Source organism: Cucumis sativus, chromosome 4 (genome assembly GCF_000004075.3).
Source record: "Cucumis sativus cultivar 9930 chromosome 4, Cucumber_9930_V3, whole genome shotgun sequence".
Lineage (NCBI taxonomy): Eukaryota > Viridiplantae > Streptophyta > Magnoliopsida > Cucurbitales > Cucurbitaceae > Cucumis > Cucumis sativus.
Window position 1 is genome coordinate 16,412,950 of NC_026658.2, and position 11,393 is coordinate 16,424,342.

An 11,393-nucleotide genomic window follows, 5' to 3' on the forward strand; every position below is an offset into this window, starting at 1 on the left:
TTCTTTGTTGATTTTTTAAAAAATATTTTTTTCATTTGGTTCAAGATCATATGCCAAATATAAAAAATCATAAAGAAAAATTGTTGAGATATTGGATTGTCAAATGTAAACGATCATGTACAAAAATAGCTAAATCTAAATGATCGTGTATCAAATTTGTACCAAAAGATCTTCGAAAAAAATTGTTCAGCGATTATGTGACAAATCTAAACGATCATATAACAAATGAAAACGACCGCGTACAATTTTTTTTTTTTGAAAAATTCGTTTAGATTTGGCTACCAAAATTTAAAAGATTAAATTAAATAATCGTTTTCTAAATCTAAACTATGAAATATCAAACATTTTAATCTTTAAAAAAATTGTTTAGACTTGGCTACCCAAATCTAAACGATCGAATAGAGAAGAGTGCTGCATGCGAAGTAATCATGTATTTTTTTGAAATTTTCTATCATAGGCATTGTGGACTTTTTTCGTTTTCAAAATGGTTATACGAGATAAATATTTTGGCTTCAATCTTTTAAAAGACCCCATAAATATCAAATCGACATTTGATCAAATATTTGTATCGAAATTTTCTTAAAGTTAATACCTCCATAATTCATATATATTTGATATTTAAAGTGACCGCGAAAACCCTCTCCATAATCATTCTTAAAACATTTTATAAAAAATAATGTGAATTTTGAAACTTATCTTAAAAAAAATAGAATTGATGCAAAACTATCAACAAAAATAGATGTTCAGGTCTATGCTTTCTTCTTCTTTTCATTATTTATATACAATTATATATAGGTCCATACATTCTTTCTTTTTCTCATTATTTATATATATTAAGTATCTCAATCTTCAATCTTCAATTTTTCTTACTAAATTTATATTTTATAATTTAATTTAATTATTTCTTAATCAAAATTATACAAATATTTTTTTTCAACTTTTTTTTTAAAACATATATATTAACAAAGTATGTTATTAAAAAATATATTAAACAAATTAAAATAGTAATAATAATAATCGAGAGATGTTGAAGCTTACTCCAAAAAAAAAATTCAAACTACCTAAATTTCGGATCTTACATATTTATTGATGAGATATGCAAACCATGGTATTGTATATATCCAGTTCTCGATAGTCAATGTGTATGGGGCTTTGTTGACCACTTAGTCAGCTACCACCAAGTTTAGGATGAGAAGACCAAAGGTGCTCTACTAACTTAACCAAGATTATTATGAATAGGATGACCAAAGGTGCTCTGCTAGCTTTAATAGAAAAATAAAATTGTATATCTTTTTTCTCACTAATACAAAAATAATAAATAATAGAGTCGTGAAAATTTAAAAATATAAACAAAGGAGTGTTATGAAGGGGGTTATAGGAGATATTATGATAACCCTCCCAAACATGCCCCAAATATTCATGTTTTAGATGCATGTGAAGATATTAATATAGTTTTCTGCCTTGGTTCTTAGTTTGACAAAACTAAGGGTAAAGAAAAAGATAAAAACAGAAAATAAACTAATTTTTGATATATGTCTTTATATTTTGAGTGGTTAGTACATATTTATTCAACTGCCATAATACTTGTATCTTCAAATTTGCAAGCATTTGAAGAATTTGTGCACACGAGATCGGTCTATTTATGTGTTTGTTTGATTAGATTCGACCACATATACATATATTACAATTAATTTATCTTTTGGATTATCATATAATTTTTTTTTTCTGGCAATGCAATTAAAATTTGTATTATCAATATAAAGATATTTCTAAACATATGTGAGTAATGTTGCATTATGAATTTATTTTTTTACAATAGAAAAATGTCAAAATATGTAAATATATGACTAGCTAGAGATGTCCACAAGACGAGGCGAGGCCAGAATGTCACTCCTCATCCCCGTCCTTGCCCCCATATCTTATTCCTCACCCTCACCAATTTCTCTGCAGGTAATGGGGCGGAAATTTCACAGGATCAGATTTTTCGCAAAGAAATATTTCTCGATTTTTTAAAGTTTAATCTCATTTTTCAATCTATCTACTTGAAATATATATATACATTTGCAACGTTCTTGTATTTTCAATAGAATATTATCAATTTTCTTACTTAACTTGATAAACTAAAGTGCTCTAATTATTTTGGTTTCCTTTTTTCCATTTCCCATTTTGTTGCTTTTGACCATTGGAATAGTATAGTAAAGGTAACTTTTAGTTACATAATTATAAATTTTATTAATATATTATATTGACCTACTTTAAAAAGTTTTAAACACTATTTAAAAAAAACTTAGAGTGTATATGTCTCTAGAAAGAACGTACAAATAACTTTATTTGAAATCATCTAACCAAAGATAAATTCAATAAGATTAACGAATTGAAGCAAGTAGTATGGAACTTTCAATTTTTGTTTGTATTGGCCTATTGGGTATTCTTGAGTGGCTGAAGTATCACAAGGTAATCTTCCTAAGAGCTAGGAATACTTGTCCTTAATGGGATACTTTATTAAGTTTAAGTATGATTGATTATTTGCAACGGGGGACTTAATGTAAATTGCCCTATTGGAAAATTGTATTTGAACTAAAGGTTTCTTTCTTGTTATGCATTATTACTTGAAATATACTAACAAATGGAGCAAATAGGCTATGAAATTAAACATCATTTATCTTTTGGATTTTAGGTCATAAGTTTTGAGATTAAACATTTATTCCCGTTTTAATTCTGATGCAACTTCTTACAATATTGTTTCCTTCATTGCCTCCAACCCTTGCACCCTCACTACAAGTTTTCCGGATCTCCGGCCGTCGCTACTTCTGCCCCCATCCCCCAGTCACTTCCGAGACCAACGCCGGTGAGCGTTTTGTGACGTTTCGGTCACTTTTCTTCTTGTTTATTCTAGAAAAAGTTTGAGGGCTTTAGCGTGCTTTCCAGCAGTGCTTATGGACATTTGGCGACTTTTCTGGTGAGATTTAAGTTCCGATCACTTTTAAATCCGTCGTGCCTATGGTGGATTGAGCCCTAACTTCTGAATTTTTGCTGTGTTGAATGTATATGTGTAATCGAATAAGAAGAATCCTAAAACAAAATGATTCTAAACACGCTGAATTTTAATGAATTTGACAGATTGTGTTTGGATTTATTTAGTTTGTGTTGTGATGGGCAGTTCTCGTGACTCAAATCTCTGAAAACCTTACTGTTACCAAATGAAACTTCGGAATTAAGAAAGACGAGGTCATTGTGTTGTTCAATAAACTGTTACCAAATGAAACTTCGGAATTAAGAATCACATCACATTAATATCTAGCAATCTTAGTAGTTTTGGGTTGTTATTTCTCCGTGTTTTACTTTTACATATTTCACTACCATGTTCGTTCCCTGAACGAGGAGTCTCGATATTGTTAAATGTAATTTGTAATTTCCAATCTCAACATGACTTCTTTGAATATGTAAAGGTTATGTAATTTTATTGGGAGAACTATTTCCTAGGTCGTTTATTGGGATTCTCTAGAGACTCCTGTTGACACCTATAAATAGAGGTGTTCTCTCCCTTGTAACCAAGCAATTAAGAAGCTAAGAAAGCTCCAATTGAGCCTATGTGTCAAAGCACTGCATAGAAGAAGTTTCTCCATAATTTTCCATCTATTCTAAACTCTTGCCTAATTCTCCTTCATTGCCTCCAATAGATATTTGAATCGGAGGTTTGTGATGGAGGCTACGAATTGGGAAAGCTCTTCAGGAGGAGCTAGTGATACTGGTGATGAAGACAATTACGAACAAGACATAAACGACGAAGAAGAATGTCTCAGTGCATCTGGGTGCTTGCGCAAGCTGCAATTCAGGTTGAGAATTTCAAGAAGTTTAACTCCTCTGAATCCCTCAATAGGATGATGCTATTTGATTATTATCAAGTGTGTTACAATATTTTATCTATTTCTAGGAAGCATGCTTCAACTGCTCGATGGAATGACCAAATGGGAATGGCAGAAGTTTTAGAGAATAAGGGCAGCCTTTGGACGACAACTGGCATTGTACGTTGTGGCAAGATTTATTGTTCCATTGAGGAAACTTTGTAGGTTAAACTATGAGTTTATTATGGTTTTGTTATCCTGATTGTTTTTTGATATTTACCACAACATTTTTTGGGGAGTTCTTCTCTTTCTCATTGTCTTGATTTGATTTCTTTTAAGTAATAGGGTAATGTCATTGAAAACAAAAGAAATTGGAAACGTTTCCAAGCCAAGGCCAGAAATTGGCCTATGAGGTGAGGAGAGCTGCATTAGGTGCATCTTGCAATTACCATGGTCGCCTCTTGGTCAGTTTTTGTAATTGCGTTTTGGTTGCCCTTGGGCCTGTATTTAGACCATTACATTATGAATAAAGTGAAGAAATTCTAACCAAAAATATACAAGAGGTAGCAGTTGTTGCCTTTTATGTCTTAGTAAAGACGAGAAATTACCATTTTGAAGTATTTTCTTTTGCTAAAATAAAGAAGTTTTTTCCTATCATTATCTCTTGAAAATAAGTAGCATCAATGAAATTTATTCAGCATGTTTGTGTCAAGTAATATATCGTTTTATGTATTTCTTTTCTACTTACAATATATATTCATCTTCTAGTCTATTTACAATATCTATGTGCATTGGTTTACATTCACTTGGGCGACGTTTCATAATAATTTTTTTTAAATTGTGTCTCTTAATAATTTCTTCTATATTTTCAGATTTCTTATTGAAGTCGGGGCCTTACATCTGCTGGATCATGATAATTCAAGTCTTTCTTTGAAAGATGTATATAAGAAGGTAGCTGAGGGAAGAAGTGGCCGTCTTTGGGAGCAGTTTGAGGTTTATAGGCACCTTAAATCTCTTGGTTACATTGTTGGAAAGCATAGAGTTCCTTGGTCTCTAAAGAATGTTAGGAATGACTGTGACATTTCATCTCCAAGTTCTACTGAAAATAAAGGAGCATCAGATGTCAAATCAGACGATGAGCAATCGATTTGCAGGCTATTAAATGCTATTCAGCTCGATGAAGTGACACCCATTTTTGATGTTTTTCTTCCTCATAACAAGTTTAGAAAATCTTCTCCTGGTGACCCAAATTTTATGGTCTGCTTGACTAGGTAAACATTTTCCTCTATATGATAGTCTGCAGTATGAGATTTGTGTTCAATTTCTTTGTCAACTACACTTAGTTAAATGCTTAAGTGACACATATGATGTAGGCAGTTTTGGAAGAAAATTAGTTAAATGGTTCCTGTATAAACACTCTATATATTTTTTACTAGTTTCTAGAATTTCTCAAACTACTTCTCATTATTAAATCTTTTTCAAAATGCATTTAGTCAACTTTTACTACTCAACCATTTGATTTAACCAAGTCCTACCCATCTCTATCTCTAAATAAGCAGACATGCAAACATGCCAAAACGAGCATAGACATAGTGCTTATACTGTCAACTTTGAAATTAGAGGCTCGATTCTCCCTCTTCACATATTGTTGAAAACAAAAAAGTCAATGGTTCTGAAATTGTTTAGGCATTGTATCGATTTTCTTTTTTAGCCTTTTGTGACTATTTAGTTGTATTCATGTAATAATACTAATATCTAATAATAGGTATCGACTCGTGTTGTGCCTTTCATCTGGGAAGTTCTATGCATTACTTAGAATTGATTTGACATTCATGTGATATAATTTTATTTCTGTTATAGGGGATATCCACCATCAAAAGAAGAGATTGAAGTTCTTGAGAGAACATCAAGAGGCATTCCAATGAAATATTGTCACGTTGAACATGGAAGAGTCTGCTTCTTTTCATTTGATAAGGTGGAGCTCCCTCTCTTACCTTGACATTGTTGTGGATTACTCTGCTATTTATTATTATTATTATCATTATTTCGATTAGTAATTGGTATGTTATTTGAATTTTATTTTATGTTTAGTCATGAGCACAGGGATTCCTCTTCCTTATTTCTTGTGTTCAGCTGCTATTGCTTGTTTCTTGAAATTGATTATATGAACTACTTTGGATAGGGCTGGTTCTTTATTGTTGAACCAGCTCATTCAAAATTTTCATTTCCTGCTAGAAATTAGTGTTCATCCATATTCTTCCTCACATGTTCAAACCCAAATCATTGAATATAAAATTGGGGTTAAGGTGTATATATATATGTGTATATATATATATTTGTGTTTGTTCCACTTTAGTTTTCATATTTTTAAATGTTCCGTTTTAATTTTTAGATAAAGTTTAAAATTGGTAATTTTTTCTGGAAAGTACGTTAAAAATATTGGACGTTTTAAGAAATATCAAAATGAAACTAAATATTTATAAATATATCAAAAATATCAATATACGGTGTGTGATAGCTATTGAATAATAGGCAATGAGTGTCCATCTAATAACATTTTCGTTGTCTTAATAACATTTTCGTTTTCTGTTCTTTGTTTTTTTGTCTCCTAGAACAAAAAAGTTTGATTACTATTTCATGTTTTTTTATTCTTTTTATAAAAATTAATATATAAAAGATGTCATACATTAAATTTAAATATTATATCAAAAGTTTGTCATCTAATCGTTTTGATGGCAACTAAAAGATAATAAATCGCAACTAAAAGATAATAATAAAGTGTATCATGCTTTTTATATATTGTTCCAATTGGATTGATAGTGTCATCATGAATCATGAACTCTTAAATGATGTCAAGTTGAATCTAACTTATTTATATAATTATGTCTATGGGGTTGTAAAATATTAAAGTTAGGCTAAATGGATGTAAAATATTTATTTATATTTTTTTTGTTAATATTTTTGTTGTTATATTTCATAAATAGTTATTGATACGAATTTTTCAAAATTTAATATACCTATTGAAAATTTAAAAAATATATATAAAATTACGTGGAGAAATTATTTTGTAAATAGAAAAATTAATAATAAAAAGGGGGTTTTTCCCAATAATAATAATAATAAATCATTTACACTATAGAATTTGAGGAAGACAGTCAACAAAAACCAACGACTCTTAATTTTAATGTTTTGCTCACTTAGAAATTTTCCCAACCCCCATTAAAATTAAAATAATAAATAAATTCAAATATAGAAAAAGTTTACAATTAAATAATGAAATAAATAAAAATATTGGAGATTATTTTTGTAAATAAAAACATTAATAAATGAAAATAAAAATGTAAAAAAAAGTTACTAAGATTCAAACACATATAACTTGCCCCATACACCAAAAGCTAGTATTTATTACCGGTAGAAATGATAAAATAGAAATAAAAACAGAAACAGACCTTTCTTTACATTGTTTCTCAACTTTGGTTCATCTTTTAAGGTATCAAAATTTTGAAACGTGAAAAAAAGAAACAAAAAACTCTACAAAACATGCACAAAACTACGAACTTACATCAACTACAAACTTTCATAGATGTTTATCATATCCATAAATCTTTGTCATTTAAAACAATGGTCCAAAACATCGTAATGAAATGTGAAAATGACTAATAAGACAATTTAAGATGTATATAGAAGTAAAAATTAGAGATTTATTTGAGAAAGCATGCCAAATTCTAAATCCCATCCCCATATTTCGATGCCAGAAATTAATTAGTTCATACATACATTACATAACAATTTACATTTTAGGGTCGGTAGGTAAACAATTTATATTGCAACACATGTATCAGTCAAAATGAGTATCATTCCAAAAGGCTTCATTTCATATATCTATCTGATTCATCCTTTAGTAAACATAAACCATCTAAAACATCTAAACCATCTATGAATGGACAATTTTTTTAAAAAATTATATAAGTTCCTAAAGAAACTGATTCTTCTCGGTCTCCATCCCGAAACTTTTCATGGGATAGAGATTGTTTTCTTTTTTCAAGGTATTAGTAACATATAAATCCCATAAAAAAGAAGTGGAAGTAGAGAAATTGAACAATGCTTTGTCTATGAGATAAACAACAGCTAGCATCAAATCCCCACAAAGAGGATTGTTGAATCCAGTTAATTTGACAAACCTTAGACAACCTGCTTGAATTTTCATTCATAAATCAGTGGCAAAGGGGGAAAAAACATCATAATTCTTTTTTTTTTTTTTCCTTCATATTTTGCTTCTTTTTTTGCTTTAAAATACCTACACAGCCCAGGAAGAAACGAGGTAATACAGAAGGATGCTATGCCAAAGATACCACCACTAGCATCATCCATCGCCAACATCAAGCTACAAAAACGTCTCAACCCATTGCATATTTCTGAGTCCAGCTCCGTGCACTCGCTTCATACTTGGCTCGGTCGGTCTTGTACATGTGTGCGATCTCTGGTACAAGAGGGTCGTCTGGGTTTGGATCAGTCAGCAATGAGCATATGGAGAGCAGTACCTGTTTCATGAACACCATTTATGTTTAGAATCAGCTCAATCAAATTTTTCTTAGTCTCTCTCTCTGGATAACGGTTATGAGTCTCTTGCAAAATCAGTCAACCTTACTAACTTTTAACATTTCTAGAAATCAGTAAAAAGTTAATGTGAATATGTGTTCCCTGAAGATATCAAGCTCAGCTATTAAATAGCAATGTTGGAAAAAAATGAGGGCTCTCCACACTTCGATGTCAGTTCCTTCATATAGACATGGAGAGAACAAAGGTAGAAGAAACAAACTAATGGCCACACTACAAGAACTTCAACACTTAGTGGGATTGAAACACTACTCAACGACTGTTTTCAGCCACCCTAAAGCTACACCCTTGGAATGGCTTCCCATTCCGGTAGTAATAGGGTGTGGGCCATGTGTATTATGCAAGCGGTCAGGGTAGAGAACCAAATTATGCACAGAAAAAAAAAGGACTTCCCATTTGTATAGAGAAACCATGGCTCAAAGAAATATCCAAACTGTTTATGTCTAAGCAAAGACTTTAGTTTGGTTGCCGTGTCGGTGTCAAGATACTGGGACAGTCCTCTTAAATCACCAATTGTCCCAAAAGCATAAGCATGGGTGAGGAAAAATTTAATGTCATATCATCTAACACACTGAGCTTGAAATATGCAGACACTATAAGTGAAAATCAATTTAAATTGGAGAAGAAATAACACTAAATGAGTTTAAACACAAGATTTCTTGAACCACATGCTCTTATAACATCTTAAATCTTCGATTGACCCATAAGTTTAAGTTGATGAGTAATGACAAGTTTAACATTATATCATCCAACAACAATTGGACACTTGCTAGTGCAATAGATATGTTTTGAACACTAGTTTTGCACAGTCAGATGAGACCAACTTATTAGACACACATCAAATCACTTGATATATATAATAAACATATGTATATGACAAAAATAATGAACTTTGAGAATGAAATTCATCAAACTAATCTTTATGCATATAAATGCATAAACTCAATGACTTCAATTTTCCTTCCTGCTTAAACTGACATATTTTCAGAAATATACGTTTTAATAAACATGTCCATGTCAAAGATTCTAAAAAATTACTTGTCACCATGCCCGTATTGTGTTTGATGCCTTGCACTCGTATCCATGTTTCTTAGGTTTATGTGATCAAACCAATCACCCAAGAAAACAGAAAACAGATATAAAAACATGGTGTCCATTATAGAACATGGAACTGGGATGTGAATTTTTCAGTACTACTCGAGTGTTCTAGAATTCTACATCAAGACAAGTAATCATCATGCTACACAAAACTTTACTATCGCAAAAGCATGTAGATCTCAAACATGGAAAAAATAGCTACATTCAGGCAAACATCACAATGAAAATCTAGGATTAAAAACTAAATGAGGAAAACTATGAGTGAATTAGAAACAAAAGGCCAAACCAACCTTAGAAATTGTAAGCGCGGGGCTCCACTGTTCTTTCAGGATGTCAAGACAAATGCTTCCATTGCTATTGATATTGGGGTGAAACACTTTGGTCCTAAAAGCAACCTAAACAACAATACACAATTGTCAAACCTCACGGCCGTATTCTATTCAAAATGAAAACAACAAACAAAGAATCATCTTGGACAGATCATTAAGAGCAACAAACAAAAGACAAACAACGTTCACCTTGGGAGGTTTGAAAGGATAATCGGGAGGAAAATGAATATTGACAAGAAAAACACCTCCTGAATAAGGACTATCAGATGGTCCCATAATGGTCGCTTGCCAATGGAACATATCTTCAGCTACGGGGCCTATCCTCAAAAGCAAAATAAAATAAAATAAACATCCGAAGCTCAAAACTAAAAAACAAATAAACATCTTCACATCAAGAGAGATCAAAAGGTCAACACAAAAACAACCATTCAACAAATACCAATTCATCTTATTCATTGAATCATTCCCATCAACGAAACAAAAGCAATAAAATCCAAAGAAAATGGTCAAAATAAGTCACGAAATAAAGAGATCAAGGCTTAGAACCAGACCAGCACTGCAAGATGTGGGCGGATCCTTCTGTAAATCCTTAAGTTCCTTCAAGATACGCTTGGAAGCCATGATCTGCACACAAAAACGATAAAAAAAAAAAAAAAAAAGGAGATTCAAAAAACCCATTAAGATTAGGACAAAGAAAAGCAAGGGTCATGCGATTAACAAAAAGGGTCAACACAGAAGGCAGGAAAATGGGGAAAACCGGATGGAAATGAGAGAAATACCTTGAGAACTCAAAAGGGTTTGCGATCGAGAAAGGAATGAAGATCAAGATCGGCCGGAAAGAGCTGTGGAGAGAGAAATAAGCTTAGAAATCAGATCGATGGCGACCCCAGAAACCGGTGGTTGTTCGTCGGTCTCTTTACCCTCAGATTTTTTTTTTAATTTTTTTTTTTTTGGAATTTCACAATGTTAGAGACCGAAGAACTTTGCCAATCGCCAAAGAAAAGTATTGAAGACTTAGAATATTTATAGCGATCCAAACCCAAATCCACCATTTCTTATTTCTTTTACCACATTCTAATCTTATCCTTTCCCTTTTTTTACTTCACACACATAATTAGCAAGTTTTGTTTGTCTTTTCTTTTAAAAAGTAAGAATTTTTTAGTCCATCAATTTTGATTGCTTTGCTATCAATGGCTTATTCAATTCCTTTGAATTCCTTTGAATTCTAATGATATATGAATATATATATAGGAGAAATCCAACATTTAATCTCAAACTCAATACTTAATCTTACATCTCACTCAAATTATATCAACCATTATTTTAAAACAACGTGAAAAATGGAAAAATCAAACTTCTAAGTTTACTATCCATAATCATTATAGTTGAGATAAATTTTAGGTTATTTAGTCATAGTAAAAACTAAAAATAAATTAAAAAAAAAAAGATCTTAATAAATATAAGTTTAGTATAATAATTGTGATGGCCAGCTATGAAAGTTTCA

At 31.2% G+C, this 11,393-nt stretch overlaps 2 protein-coding genes across 3 annotated transcripts; one reads left to right on the forward strand and one right to left on the reverse strand.

Moving 5' to 3' along the window:
* Positions 1 to 2,645: 2,645 nt before the first annotated feature.
* Positions 2,646 to 6,158, forward strand: LOC101210680. 2 transcript variants are annotated; one of them, XM_031883746.1, is made up of 6 exons: positions 2,646 to 2,959; positions 3,681 to 3,836; positions 3,935 to 4,025; positions 4,191 to 4,258; positions 4,718 to 5,116; positions 5,706 to 6,158. In XM_031883746.1, exons 2-6 carry the CDS (start codon positions 3,703 to 3,705, stop codon positions 5,842 to 5,844), a joined length of 831 nt encoding a protein of 276 aa, XP_031739606.1. In that variant the 5' UTR covers positions 2,646 to 2,959; positions 3,681 to 3,702; the 3' UTR covers positions 5,845 to 6,158. The 2 variants fall into 2 exon arrangements, with proteins under 2 accessions (XP_031739606.1, XP_011653726.1); XM_011655424.2 differs by lacking the exon at positions 4,191 to 4,258 and having other exon boundaries at positions 2,653 to 2,959; positions 3,935 to 4,066.
* Positions 6,159 to 7,931: 1,773 nt separating this feature from the next.
* On the reverse strand, positions 7,932 to 10,994 carry LOC101210924 (ubiquitin-conjugating enzyme E2 28). Its single transcript, XM_004142628.3, has 5 exons — positions 10,669 to 10,994; positions 10,441 to 10,513; positions 10,079 to 10,206; positions 9,851 to 9,955; positions 7,932 to 8,386 (listed from the first exon to the last, which is right to left on the reverse strand). Exons 2-5 carry the CDS (start codon positions 10,508 to 10,510, stop codon positions 8,243 to 8,245), a joined length of 447 nt encoding a protein of 148 aa, XP_004142676.1. The 5' UTR covers positions 10,511 to 10,513; positions 10,669 to 10,994; the 3' UTR covers positions 7,932 to 8,242.
* Positions 10,995 to 11,393: the final 399 nt, after the last annotated feature.